General features: G+C 47.8%; 1 protein-coding gene across 3 annotated transcripts in view; it reads left to right on the top strand.

Annotated features, from left to right (window-relative positions):
- The window catches only part of CLUH (clustered mitochondria (cluA/CLU1) homolog), a 34720-nt gene that overhangs the window by 10380 nt on the left and 9826 nt on the right, over positions 1–14514 (top strand). For all 3 annotated transcript variants that reach the window (XR_663374.1, XM_009318813.1, XM_009318812.1), the window contains exons 6-18: positions 12–166; positions 1619–1744; positions 3880–4027; positions 4780–4844; positions 4892–4919; positions 5473–6167; positions 7329–7546; positions 8212–8316; positions 9470–9570; positions 11724–11876; positions 12512–12574; positions 13267–13511; positions 14306–14390. Coding sequence is in view for 2 of the 3 variants with exons in the window: in XM_009318813.1 (XP_009317088.1) it covers positions 12–166; positions 1619–1744; positions 3880–4027; positions 4780–4844; positions 4892–4919; positions 5473–6167; positions 7329–7546; positions 8212–8316; positions 9470–9570; positions 11724–11876; positions 12512–12574; positions 13267–13511; positions 14306–14390 (2187 nt within the window). In the remaining variant the exon portion in view is untranslated. The remainder of the gene's footprint in view (positions 1–11; positions 167–1618; positions 1745–3879; positions 4028–4779; positions 4845–4891; positions 4920–5472; positions 6168–7328; positions 7547–8211; positions 8317–9469; positions 9571–11723; positions 11877–12511; positions 12575–13266; positions 13512–14305; positions 14391–14514) is intronic.

The raw sequence follows: 14514 nt of genomic DNA, 5'->3' as shown, positions 1-14514 counted from the left end.
TTCTTCTGTAGCCTTTGCAGTGCCTAAAGGTATTGACGATGAGTGGCTGGAACCCTCCACCCGGTAACCGGAAGATGCATGGGGATCTCATGTATTTATATGTCATCACAGTGGAGGATCGGCACGTCAGTATCACTGCATCCACTCGAGGATTTTACTTGAATCAGTGAGTAACTAAGGTTCCTCCTGTCCTGCCCCGCAGCAGGGAGCTTGTGATAGCCAACTGGAAAAGAACCCACAAACAAACAATTGCTGCTTTCTTTTTTTTTTTTTTTGGTGGAAAATAGCCTATTTTAATTCGCTGCTCACATGGGTTTGTAGGAGTTGCTATACTGGATTGGGCTGTTCAGTTATGCCTGGTACCATTTCTCCACAGTGGATAAATGCCTGATGCTTTAGGGAAAATTTAAACATCCCATAATGTCATCAGCTAATTAGCGCATTTTGAGTTGGGAGGGAATTCCTTCCTGACCATTGTGACTATCTCATTTTGCCCTAAAGCAAAAGCACAGCCTGTCAGAACTTCCTAAGCTGGGCACAGATTTGACGAGATTTTTTTTTTATATTTTCTTTTTAAATAGTGACTATGAGAGACTGTTAAAGTGGCTGTGCTGTGCCTGTCAGAGTGGCTATATTGAGGGAGGTGCAGGGTCCATCCAGCCCAGTAGCCTGTAACAGAGTCCTACTGAGTTGAGGGTGGACAGGAGAGAACTTCAGAGCAGCAAACCCTGCTGTACCTGAGCAACCATCAGCTCAGGAACATCTCTGGGTGGCCTTGATCCTGCAATCCAGATAATTGCCTGGGCAACAATAACTGCATGTTTGAAATACAAGGTTATAATTCACAGAAGGAGAATGAAGCTGCCTGAAGAGGAGGAGAGCTTAAAATATAGAAGATAAAATTCAAGCACATTTCTACCTCTGTCTCACTATGAAATGGAGGTGCTCTGTGTTAAACTGGCTCGTGAAAGAAATAATTCTTAGTCCATTGTTTCCTCCCATATCTGTAAAATTAATTGTTAAAAGTAATGAATCTAAGGGTACACATCTGAGTGCAGGTCCCAGGAGACCAAGTGGCACAATGAACATGAAACAAGTGGCCTTTTTGAGTCTGGCAAAATGTGACCTGGAGAGGGGGACCTGTCAGTGTGCCCCTGGCAGGTCTGGTGCTCAGCCTTCCAGCCAGGAGACGAGGTATCTTGAGAGGGCACTGACTGGTATAGTGGTACCATTACCGTTGGGTTCATTGTTAAGCAAAGACCCTTTTGGTGTGTTTGGGAAGCTCTGTGAAATCAATCCTTCCCAGCTATAAAAATATAAGCCTTTCTTGAACCTGGTGGTGGCTGAAGGAGGTCTAAATTAAATTTGCTGTGCAATCCATCAGGGCCCAGGTACAGGGTTACTAGCTGCATCTCATGTGGAGAGACTAGAGAGGGCCCTTGCAGCCCATCTGCCTGTGTGCGACGTGGTCTCCATTTTGCAAGCAAGGGCACGTTGTGCAGGCCTTCCATGCAGTGCATATACGGAAAGCTGTCATTCATGTACCACGTTCCTAGGGTATGGGAAGTCTCAGGTATGACAACGGCTTGCAACTTCTGTTTCTTTTTTTCTCTTGCAGGTCTACTGCATACAACTTCAATCCCAAACCTGCAAACCCCAGTTTTCTCAGTCATTCCTTGGTGGAACTACTTAACCAGATCAGCCCTACCTTCAAAAAAAACTTTGCCGCCCTGCAGAAGAAACGGTAGCAGCATTTTTTCCCTCTCTAGTTGCCTTGAGTAGTCTGTTGTGAAGTTGCTTGGTGAGGCTCAGCTATGTGGCTAATTCTGTGGGAACTGGATGCCACTCTGATATAGCAAGGATTGCAATGCCTGCTTTCTCTGAGCTCACATAGTGGTGGGGTGGTTGGGACATGGGAGTCTATGCAGCAAGGACCACAAAACGTCTGACTAAATGTCATGGCAGCACCCTGGTGTAACTGGCTTTCCCTCAGTCGAAACATGGAGCTGTCAGAGCTGATGTGACTTCTCTGCTATTGTTCAGCACGACAGTAACAGAGGCCGGTGGAAGCCCAGAGTCCTGATCCTTATCCACTGGATGGTTTCTCTTGGCTGTAGCTCCAAGATGACTCTTGCTTACAGCATGTAGATTTACAGATTTCGGTTCTGCCTAAAGCAAAGGGTGGGGGGACTACAGCTTTCCATTGCCACGGGAGTATCAGTTGTGGGGCTTACCTGGAATTCAACGTGCTCTGTCCCTGCTGAGAAACTGAACACGCAGGGCAACATGCACAGTGGGAGAGAAAGCCCAGAGATGGACTGCAGTGTTCATACAAGGGAAACTGCTGTTGTGTTGACCAGCTCCTGAGATTGGGTCTCCTTGCTGAGTCTGCGTGTTGGCTACATGCCTCGTGGGAGACTTGATGACTTCCTAGCTAGCTGGGCAGCAAAGAGTTAATGTGAAGCATGGCCACATGCTGCAGCAGCAACTGGGCTGGTAACCTGATCAGTAGGTACTTCTCCCCTGAATCCAAAGAAGAGACTGAAGCATAAAATATCAGGGAAAGTAACACGAGGGCTTTGCGTAGGCTTATGGTGGAGAGCAAATAATTATTTTAAACATGTCCATGCATGTTCATTTTCTCTAATTTCCTCTAGCTCCTATAATAATAATAAAAAAAAAGTATTCTTTTATTCTCCTGTCCTTGCTGCAGGGACCATTTATTCTGCTCCAGGACAGTGGGTCCTGTGCAAAAGCCTGTCATTCTTTAGAGTCCACTTAATGAACTGCCTTGGCTCAGCAGGGTGCAAATTGACAGGCACATTGTGTGGCTTTCAGGAGCTCTGCTTCTGCTCTCATTAAGAAGATGAAAGTGACACTAGACAAGGGCTGGAAATTAGCAGTGGCCTCCAGCCACCACTGTGACTATCTGGCCATTTAAAAATGATTATACTGTATTGCTTCTTGGGCCAGAAGTAAATACAGATGAGACTCCAGCACCTGCTGAGAGCAGACAGATTACACAAGAGACCATTTGGTGAAGCTTTCTTTTTCGCTTCATTAGTGGATGTGTGCTGTAGGCTGGCTTTATGATGCAACCCGTATGGACTGGTGTGAAAGCTGAGGGCCAGTCTGAGAGGTGGCTAGCTGGGAGTGGGTATCCTCCGCTTCCAAATGCAGAGGGTGATGGGGATCTCCAGTGATACAACTGACGATAAAACTGGGGAAAGGGGGATGTGGAGAGCCCAAGTAATTCTGCAGACTCTGTTGAGAGATGCTGCCCATGCCAATCAGTCATCATGGGGTATAGTACTTGTTAATGAAATTATCTCCCCCCAGTGGGATGGGGGAGAGAATCGGTAAAAAAAAAAAATAAAAGTAAAATTCATGGGTTGAGATAAAGATGGTTTAATAGGACAGAAAAGGAAGGGAAAATAATAATAATGATGATAAAAGAATATACAAAATAAGTGATGCACCGTGCAGTTGCTCACCCCACGCCGACTGATGCCCAGCCAGTCCCCGAGCAGCGGTCACCACCCCCCAGCCAACTCCCCCCAGTTTATGTACTGGGCATGACGTCGCATGGTATGGAATACCCCTTTGGCCAGCTTGGGTCAGCTGTCCTGGCTGTGCCCCCTCCCAGCTTCTCGCTGGCAGGGCATGAGAAGCTGAAAAGTCCTTGACTAGTGTAAGCACTGCTCAGCAACAACTAAAACATCGGGGTGTTATCAACATTATTCTCATCCTAAATCCAAAACACAGCACTGTACCAGCTTCTAGGAAGAAAATTAACTCTATCCCAGCCAAAACCAGGACAAATAAATAGAAAGCAATCTTCCTTTGGAAAATGTCTAACTGTTTTCACTCCCAAACTAGGGTTCAGAGACACCCTTTTGAAAGGATAGCCACTCCTTTCCAAGTGTACAGCTGGACGGCTCCGCAAGCAGAACATGCCATGGACTGTGTCCGGGCAGAAGACGCTTATACTTCTAGACTGGGCTATGAAGAGCACATACCTGGACAGGTATTGGTCTTCCTTTGCCTGAGAATGCTGGCAAGAGTTTTGCTGCCAGCTGTGCTGGGAACTGGTTAACTTTTAACAAGTAGACCTCTGGTATTTGTGGAAGGGTTTTGCTCATCAAGGGAAAACTTGCGGGAGTCCTTGTTCTTGACAGTGCCCTTGACTATAGGGGCTGTGCTGCTCAGACTGCAACTCCCTGAGCATGTAAAGGTCTGAGAGGAGCAACTTCTGCTTGGGTGTTTATAAGTCCCTGCTCCAATGAGCGCCACTGCACAGAAGGCAGAGCGCTCCTCCATGCCAGTCAGGCCTGGAATGGCTCTTGTGTCTCTGAGCGAACTATTTCAAATGCCTCAGCTGCAGCTTCATAGCATAAAGTCTTGCAGGCCGTGAGCGGTGCAGGGCTGTAACGGCTGCTTATGGGTGGCTGTCTGCCTGCGGTGTGACCCCATTGCAGTGTGTTGGCTAATGAAACCTGCACTGTGCTCCTCCAGAGCTAGCAAGCTGCTATTTCAGTTAAACTGCACTGCATAAGCTGGGCTAATGTAAGATCTATCCCAAACTGCTGCCAAATAAAGTCCATTCACGAGGAGTGTTCATTCCTCTTGCTAATTCCCTTCCTCTGAACTCCATGGCAGCCTGAATTCTTGCCCCTTCCCCTCCCTTCTCTCACAGAATGCCTCGTAAAGCAGAAACACTGACGTGCCAGCCCCTTCCTACACAATGCATTGCTTCTCACAAGGCTTTGACTCTTTCAGACCAGAGACTGGAACGAGGAGCTGCAGACCACGCGAGAGCTGCCACGCAAGAACCTGCCCGAGAGGCTGCTGAGAGCCCGGGAGCCCGGCCACGCAAGACCCTGCCCGAGAGGCTGCTAAGAGAACGAGCCATTTTCAAGGTAACTTTGGGACATGCAGGCAGCTCCTCACGCAGCCCCTTCTCTGCTGCCTGTATTGCATCTGGACACTTCACCTGGGCTACCCTTTAGAAACTGCAAGAGGAGGATCCTTGTTTGTAAGCTAAGGGGTCTTGTTCTCTCTTGCATGTCTGCCTTCTGCTCCCAGCCCCATGGGGAAGAATTGTGCTCCTTGACCGCGCGTCTCCCTGCTGACCCCGAGGCAGCCTCCTCTTAGTCCTCTGCTGTTCTGTCTGATCCAGTCCTCCTTCGAGTGGGTGGGAGGAACGGGGGGAGGGCGGACACGCTTACACCTAAGCCCTCCTCTGCAGAGAGCTGAGTCTGAGCCATGCTGATCCCTAACGTTCTGGCTCCTGGAGCTTGTATCCAGGCCACTAGCCAGGCTCACAAAAGTAAAAGCCAGTTGACCTGCCTGCCTCCTGGAAGGCTATGAGGAGGAGAGGAGCGAAGGCTAAATTTGCAGGGAGCTTTGAGAGCGAGGAGCTGGGAGGGTGGGAGCCTTTCCTTACCCAGCTTTCTCTCCACCTACCTCCAGGTTCACAGCGACTTTACTGCAGCAGCAACAAGAGGTGCTATGGCTGTCATTGATGGCAATGTCATGGCCATCAACCCCAGTGAAGAGACCAAGATGCAGATGTTCATCTGGAACAACATTTTCTTCAGCTTGGGCTTTGACGTCCGTGACCACTACAAGGACTTTGGTGGAGATGTTGCTGCTTATGTAGCTCCTACCAATGATCTCAATGGTGTGCGGACCTATAATGCTGTGGATGTAGAAGGGCTGTACACGCTGGGGACTGTAGTGGTGGATTACAGAGGTTACAGGGTGACAGCTCAGTCTATTATTCCTGGCATCTTGGAACGGGAGCAGGAGCAGAGCGTCATCTATGGGTCAATAGACTTTGGCAAGACAGTTGTCTCGCACCCCAAGTATCTGGAGCTGCTGGAGAAGACCAGCAGGCCGCTTAAGATCCAGAAGCACAAAGTCCTCAATGACAAGAATGAGGAGGTGGAGCTGTGCTCCTCGGTGGAGTGCAAAGGCATTATTGGCAACGATGGGCGTCACTACATACTGGACCTGCTCCGCACTTTCCCTCCAGATCTAAACTTCCTGCCTGTTGAAGGGGAGGAGATGCCAGAGGAATGTAAGAAAATGGGGTTCCCCAAGCAGCACAGACACAAGCTTTGCTGTCTGCGGCAAGAGCTTGTTGATGCCTTTGTAGAACACAGGTGAGCTGAGCTCCCCCCTTCCTCCACCTGCAACTGGTAACAGTCCAAGTCAGGACCACACTGCATTGTCCCAGGGACATCACAACAGAGCTCCCAGAAGTGGGCAGCTAATTTCCCCATTGCTTGGCCGTGCAGGTGCAATTATAGAAACTTAGTTAATGAGAGGTGAAAACAGTAGGGATTTTGATAGGGTTACAGGGAGCCAGGCAAAGAGGTGGTTTGCTTTTTAGTCTCCAGATCTGTTTTTGTTGTTTCCTGTGCAAACATTTAGAAGTTCTTCTTTCCCTGCAGGTATCTGGTGCACCTGATGGCTAGGGAATAGGAAGGATCTCATTGATCCTTCAATCTCCAGATGTCTTGAAAGAATGCTTTTTTTACTAGAGGCTGAAAAAAAACTACCTATGGGAACTGCTGTAGGCACTTTTGTGGTGGGATGCGTTGGTGTTTGGGCTCGCTCAGTGCAGGCGAGGAAGTGGGAGCTCTGGGAGCAGGACAAGTCGGGGTCATGTGGTGTGGCCGCCTGGTGCTGGTGATGTTAAGGCTCCCGCTTCCAATGCGACGGGCTGCAGGTGCTCTGCTATCACAGATGGTCAGAGCCTGTGCTTCGCTTGCCAGGAAGACAAGCCCTTCAGTTGCTGACGGAGGAGCCCTGCCCACTGAGCAACCAGTTCTGCAGCCAGCGCCCTTCCTGGTTCTGCCACGTGCCTGCAGGCAGGCTTTGCTGCTCCCTGGGAGAGCTTCCAGACCAGCAGCCTGCAGGACCATGGCCGTAGGGTGCTGCTGCTCCTCCTTGGCTAGCAGAGGCTGGGCTTCTCTCTGCTAAGGTCTCCTGGCAAAATTGCTGCTGGTTTGTGTTTGACTAGTCCTGTGCATCTGGCAGTGAGGGTCTTCCCGAGCTGTCTGCTGATGCTGCGTGTGGAAAGCAATTTGTAACCACTGCAAGGAGATTAGTTTCCCATTGTGATAGGTAATGAAAACCCACTTGGTTTTGCTGCTTCTGATAAACTAATGTGCACTCCTTTGATTTTGGAAAGCTCATGGGAAGAGTGTGTACATCACAGAGAAACTGTATGGTCTATAATGCTAACTTTGTGAGGTTTTTTCCTCGCAGTCCTCTTGGATTCTCCTGCTGTGCTGAATTCATCTTTTCCTTTACTGTAGGTATCTCTTATTCATGAAGCTGGCTGCGCTGCAGCTGATGCAGCAGAAAGCCAACAAGCAGGAGAGCTCAGGTGCACTGGAAAATGGCGCCTCTCCGGAGAACGGTACTGCAGACAGTGAGAAATCTGAGTCAGAGGATGGTAAAATAGACGATAACGTGACTGGACTTGATCAGGTGAAAGAGCTTGCTGAGACCATTGCATCTGATGATGGAACAGGTATTTCGTCCTCGGCACCAGAAGCAGCCCAGGCCTCCTGCCCTAGCTGGTGGGCTGTGTCACTGGTAGGAGCTATGCCAGGCTGGGGGTGGTCAGGATGATTATTTGTTGTTAAACAGGACAAGCACTGACTGCTTCTATCAATATTGTCTCAGCTCTTTGCATAGAGCTGTTCACACACTAATGAATTAATTGCTCTGGGGGCCAGTTGGGTAGGTGGGTGAGTATCTCTGAAGGCAGCAAGCCCATGAGCTCTGCCACAGGAGCGAGAGCCTGGCCAGCAAGCTGGCCTGCAGGGTTGGCGGCCGGGGCTGAGCTGCCAGAGGCTTAGTGCAGGTGGAGGGGAGCAGGCTGCGGCAGGGCTGGGAAGTGCGCAATGCACAGATGCCTTTGGGAATCCCAGGCTTGGATTTCTGAGTATCTGTGGTTGGGGGGTGGATCCATGGGTTTTCTGGGTCATCTTACGTGCTCTTGTTCAGACTTTACATTTTGCAGCCATCCTCCTTTCCAAATATCTTACAATTGATTGTTTTTATAATGGATTTCTGCAGAATGTGCCATCATTGCTGCTTTTAGTAACAAAAGTTTTCTCTTAATTCAATAGCTAGGCTTGTCATTTTCTGAAATCCACATTCATTTGTATTCAATTTTTCTTCCTGCTCCAGTGGATCCCAAAAGCAGAGAAGTGATTCGAAATGCTTGCAAGGCTGTAGGCTCCATTAGTGACACGTCATTTGACATTCGGTTTAACCCAGATATTTTCTCACCAGGTATGTGTACAAAGAGCTAGTTTTAGTCCTGCTTAAGAGGATTGCTGTGTCCAGCCAGCTACAGACAAAAAATTGTGTTCTGTAGCTAAGAATATTGCTGGCTTTTGGCTGGCTGGCATGGTACAGGATTCTCCGTGAAGCACAAAGATACAGAAAAGAGAAAGAAGTGTAACTGATTGCAATGCTCAAACTACCAAATGCGGGCAGTAAGCTGTCTCCCACTGCTATGCTCGGGGGAGGTCTGCAGATTGCTGCCAAGAATCTTCTTGTGACTCTCCAGCATCCCAGCTGCTAGACCACATGAAAAGAAGCAGAGGGAGGGAAAAAATTAAATTTGATCCTAATGTAGTAGTTTACACAAAAAACAACAGTTGTAGTTGAACAACTGATGTTGCATCCTCAGTGAAGGGCAGGGTTTGTTTTAGTAACATTATGGTAAGCAGGTCACAGTGCCCTTTCAAATGCATGCGTCAGTCCCGAGCATTGTATGTAGCTTTCCGTGGCTGGAATCAGTATTTTTTATTTGGAAATACTGAAGAAGCTCCCAGAATGTTTATGGGGGTGAATACCGAGGCTGTATGCATGCAAATTGCTGGGGAATGGCCATACAGTTGAATTTAGCTTGGAATAAATGCGTCAGACGGAGCATGTGTTTTGAAACGCCCAAGCATCTTCCAAGACTGGTAAGGATTAGTGCTTTGGCACCAACTTTGCAGCTAGAACTTAAAACCTTGTTTTAATTTGGTGTGCAAAAGCAAAAGGCTCTGAGTTTCTAGCACTTGCAGTATTTGCTGGTCCATCTGCTGAAATGTTCCCACTCCAGTCTAGCCAGTTGACTCTTTTGCACTGGAAGTGTACACAGCACTTTGCAATAGGTAGAATGGACCAGATGAAGAGCAGAATTTGGGCTTTTAAAAGCTGCGTTAACAATGAATGAGTGGGCAAGAGCAGCACAGCTACTAACCAAGCAGAGCAGCTAACGCTCTATCTATTGAAACATTGTACAGTAGATGAGTTTTTGAAGAAGCATCTTTAATTCCAGGGAGACAGAATCACTTTAACTTTCTACCTGCTCTTACTATACGCTTTCTGTATGCGACTTGTTTCTTCTTTGAGTTGATGTGTTTTATGTTTTTCTCTTTTACTCTCCTAGGTGTTCGTTTTCCCGAGTCTAGCAAAGAGGAGGTGCAGGATCAGAAGCAGTTGCTGAAGGATGCTGCTGCGTTCTTGCTGTCGTGCCAGATCCCAGGTTTGGTAAGGAACTGAGGACCAGCAGTAATGTCCCCTCTGAAAGCTTGCCTCAAGCCGGGCCACTCTGAGCAAGCACTGACACGTCGGTACGCCAGCTTCGCCTCCCGAGCAAACGTGGTATTCTCCTGCTGGCAGCTGAGTTCTGGCACCAGTGGTGAAATACAGTGAACAGTGCAAGCATCTCTGGTGCAAGCGCAAGAGGGGTTTTCCATTTCCCGTCTTACAACATGGCGCAATTTTCCCACCTCAATCCAACAAAGAATTTTTGGCACTAGTAAATAACAGCTATTGCTAAGAGTTTGGGACAATAAAGACCACATAAGTCATCCTCCCTAACCCTGGGCATCCTGCACAACTTATTGTATTATCCGACCCTGATTGTGACTCAATTGGTGACTAATAATTTGGAGTGAAGTGGGAAATTGTTCTTACTAATACCTATTGTAAAAACTCCCTTGGTAAGACTTAAGCATTTTGGATGCTTACCCATGCACCTGGCTAGATAAGAAATACCAGCTTTTCCCTTCTCAAGACTCCCTCTAAATCGACTGCTAATGCATATGTTACAGTAGGCACTGTAACTAGGAGGGTAGAACTGATGATCTCCACTCCCAAGAGGTTCAGGAGTTGTTGGTCTTACGTAGGAGGGGATTTTCCTTGCTGGAAAGTTTTTTCTGAACTCTAAATCCACTAGTTTTGTAGTCAGCATAACCTTTAAGACCAGCTATTCAGTCTTTAAATAAAAAAGGAGAGGGAGTGAATCAGAAAAGGGCTTGGTGACTGTTTTACAAGACAGTCGATCCACTAGTGTATAAACCCAAAATGCTGCACAAGCATGTGTGAGGGCAAGTTACAAGCCAGCTGCTGTAAGCAGGCAGTCCTCCATACTCTGTGTATCAGAGGGTAACTGGTGTTACTCCATGACGTGAATTAAGTGACTCTTTATCAGCACTGCAACACAACTTAAAATGCAAGTGCCATTCCCCCTTATCAGCTAAGTGTGCACAACTCCATGTAGTCTTTTAATTGGAAATGTTTTTAGTCACTGACTGTGAGGCGCTTAAAGAAGGGTTAGCCTGCTAGTTCCACAAGCATTAGTTAAATAATGCTATGCCAAAGGGAAAGCGGTTCTCATTGCCTGAGCCACAGGAGTCCTGAGTCCCTACTCTGCTACTGAGTTCCCATGTGGCCTCGGGCAAACCGATGGAAGTCGTATGCTGAACTACGCTGAACGCTGTTGCTCCACTCGAGACACTGCATGCTCAGCACTTGGTTACAATCCTCTGCGCTGCTCCACGGGGCCTTTGCCTCTGCTTGTTTCACACAGGGAACTGGATGAAGCCTGAGCTGTTTTACTATGACAGTTGATCTCTCCGCACCTCAGTTGCCCAGTGCTTATTGGGAGTGCGTAGTGCTGCTCGTTCTCCACTGAGACATAAGAGTAAAAATGGTACAAGTGGCAAGGAGCTTGCACAAACTGCTTTGGGCTGTCTGGTGCAAGTGTTCCCCCTGCCCGTGTAGCATGGTGGTCTCTGGTATTACAGCACTCACCGAAAGAGCCTTGCTCGGGGTCACTGTTGGCCTTTGGGGCGACCCTGAACCCCAGGTAACAGAGGTGTGTGCCACTGGCAGTCGGGGAACAGCGGTCCTGCCCCCCCGTGCCCTCGCAGCGCTGGGCGGCTTGCCATCCCATTAGCACTGGAGAAACAGCTCTCCCTCCTGCTGCTGGCACAACGCCGCTCCTGCTCACAGCCCCGCAGCTGCACAGGGGGCTCGAGGCTGTGCCCACTCGGGGTTTCCTTTGTGCCAGATCCCAGAACAGCAGTCCCACCCCAGAGGCAGAGCAGAGGAGGCACTAACCAGAGCTCCTGAGGAGTCTCTGCAGGCCAAATTTATCCACTTTGCTGGCTGTGGAGCCTATGGCCCAAGGCAGGGAACACGCGGCAGCCCTGGCTCTGGCTGATCAGTGCTCTGTACTTGCCAGTTCTTGCTGTGCTTGTAACTTAAATGTCAGCCCTGGAAACTGCCTTCTCTGTCAGCAATGCCTTTTTCCCTCCTCAGTCAGATTTTTTTCTTATTTTTTTTTATTTTTTAAAAATTGAAATTCTTTCCTTCATGTTTGCTCTCTGTAACTGAAGTTTGCATATACCCTGCAGGTCAAAGACTGTCTGGATCACACAGTGCTCCCAATGGATGGGGCTACCTTAGCAGAGGCCATGCACCAGAGGGGCATCAACATGCGTTATTTAGGCAAAGTGATCAACTTCATCACCAAGACCCCTGGCCGTGCTCAGCTGGATCACATTTTTGTAAGCATCAGGCTTAACTTCAGACTGACAATTAAAACTGCCTCTGGCATAATTTGCCCTGTATAGATTCCAACTTGGCCAATTGTTTTCTCTGTGTAAAAATAAACAGCTTCAAAAATAGAGGAGGAGGGAGAAGGACCTGTGAGTGGTGGATGAGGAGTTTTGCTCCCAAATCCTTAATGGCTTTCATGTTAGAAGGTTTGAGCGTCCTTTGGGATAGAGAAGTGCTTCAGGGGTTCCCAAGCGTAATAGCAGGTAATGCACAGTTGGATTTTAAGCCATGCATTTTTTAAGCCTCTAAGATCTGTCAGGGCTTTGGATCAAATTGGAAAGTGTTGGGAGCGCGGCTGCCCGTGAGCACGCGCAGGGCTTGTGCTGCGGTGGCTCCTGGAAGCAGCATTAGAGCTGAGCTGGGCCGCATGGGGTGGCTTGTGGTCACCATGCACGGGTGTGCAGGGGGCTCTTCCCTGGCTCCAGGAGCGTTGTCAAATGCAAAACAGTTCTGAGCTGCAGGGTAAGGACTGGAGAATGCGTCTTCTGCAGATCTTGATAAAAGCCCACTTCAAAAGCAAAGCGTATTTTTCATTGTTATTGCCGACTGACTCTTAATCTCTGATCTTTATTCCTTTGGGTAGAAAATAGGAATCAGTGAACTGATCACTCGATCGGCTAAACACATCTTCAAGACGTACCTCCAGGTATGACCTGCAGCCTAACCTCTTGCCTTGTGTGTCCTCCCTAATGACTTTTTTCCACAAATAGAGAGCTGTTTGAGTCTCTTCTCTCATTAGGCAGTTCATAGGGGTTGCCTAGCAACGGGAAGTACAATCTCATTAGCGCTAAAATAGGTACAGGCCTGCATGTAAGGGAAAACAAGTTCCCACTTGAAGATAGGTTTCCCAGAGAGTAATCATTCATGCTTTTCTTCCCCAGATTCTCACTCATTATGTTGAAGGCTTTTAAAAGTGAAATCACAGCTTGTTTTCCTTGTAACACCTTTTCCTCTTAAACAGTGTTGCTTTTGCCCTTCTAACAAGTTTTTTTAATTGCATGAACACTAGTGCATCCTTATACCTGTCCGTACATAGCAAAGCAATACGCCTGGCTTTACTCCACTGTCAAAGTCTTCTTTACATTCTCTAGTTTCTCTGTCCCAGGTAGCAGCCCGAAATGGAATATATATTTGTGTATGTGTGTAGGTATATACTTATCTCTTATATCTACATAATTCTGTCTGTGCTAGTTCCACTTGCAAATATTGCCTTCCTCTCCCTCTTCTGGAAGATTTTCCTGTTTCTGGTAGGACTGGATTTGTGTTAGACTCGGGGTCAGAGTAGTGCCTGTGTGATGGCAGGTGTCTTCCAAGACTGATTTCGGTGTCTCGCTGTAGGGTGTGGAGCTGTCGGGTTTATCAGCAGCCATCAGCCACTTCCTCAATTGCTTTCTAAGCTCCTTTCCAAATCCCATTGCCCATCTTCCAGCTGATGAGCTGGTCTCCAAGAAAAAGAATAAGAAAAGGAAAAACAGGAACCTTGGAAATGCTGATAACACTGCATGGGCCAGCATGACCCCTCAGGAGCTTTGGAAGAATATTTGTTCAGAAGCAAAGAACTACTTCGATTTTAGTCTTGAATGGTAAGCAGAGCAAATTACCCTCACTTGTGCCTGGACTCTCACCAAATGTCTGTAGCTCTTACTGTTCTTTAATAGGACCTGCCTTTTTGATTTGTTTGCTGTTGAATATAAATCTGTACTCCTGAGGGAGTTTTACAGGCTTATAATGGAAAGAGATCAGGCAAAGAGCAGCAGGGGGAAGTGTAACTGAAATTTGAAATGAGATGAAACCTATGAGGCAAAGGCAGCTAGGAGAGCCAGGAGGAAGGGAAACCTCTCCTTAGTGGTGCAGAGGGGAGCAGAAGGCAAGAAGTTGAAGGAGTGTAGTCGAAAGGTATTTGTCTATATAGACGATGATTTAGGTGAAGGGAGCTTATGTTCCAAAAACAAGGACAGTTTCTCCTGTATCTGAAACAGAGATGGTGAATAAGGCTGCTGGAAGGTGCAGATAGTGAGTATTAAACTGGAAGTGCAAGCGAAGTGGCCCAAGAGAAAAACCATGACTAGTTGGCTAAATCAGTGATCATCCCTTCATGTCAGGGACAGCTCACTCTTTACCAAGAGCCGAAGACATTCAGACTCTTGCCTAAACTCTGCAGTGAGCTTTGAGGAGAACACACATGGATTTCAGTAAAAAGTACTGTCGTACATCTCTGTAAGCTTTAATAGACCACTAGCAACCACAGTAATGTTAGTCATTGGTTTCAGTTAGCACCTAGCTGTACAGGGACCTGTGCTTCAGATACGCCACAGTGGAGGGATGTCCTTGAGCAGAAACTTACCCGAGAGCTGAAGCCTTTGTGTGCTTTTTGCAGTGAGAATGCTGACCAAGCAGCTGAAGTGTATAATCTACAGAAAATCACCCTGCTCCGTGAAATCTCCCTCAAAACTGGAGTCCAGGTAAGATCCACGTCTTCCCTCCCTTCCCCATCATGTTCTATACTGAGAAACATGAAGAGTAAGTGCAAACTGCTTTGCAGGGGACAGCCTTTCAGACAGACAGTGCAAGCCCCTATAGGTCTTT

The sequence above is a fragment of the Pygoscelis adeliae genome, unplaced genomic scaffold (genome assembly GCF_000699105.1).
Source record: "Pygoscelis adeliae isolate BGI_AS28 unplaced genomic scaffold, ASM69910v1 Scaffold392, whole genome shotgun sequence".
Taxonomy (NCBI): domain Eukaryota; kingdom Metazoa; phylum Chordata; class Aves; order Sphenisciformes; family Spheniscidae; genus Pygoscelis; species Pygoscelis adeliae.
Note: the sequence above shows the minus strand (reverse complement) of the source record. Positions and strands in the feature narration are given on the sequence as shown.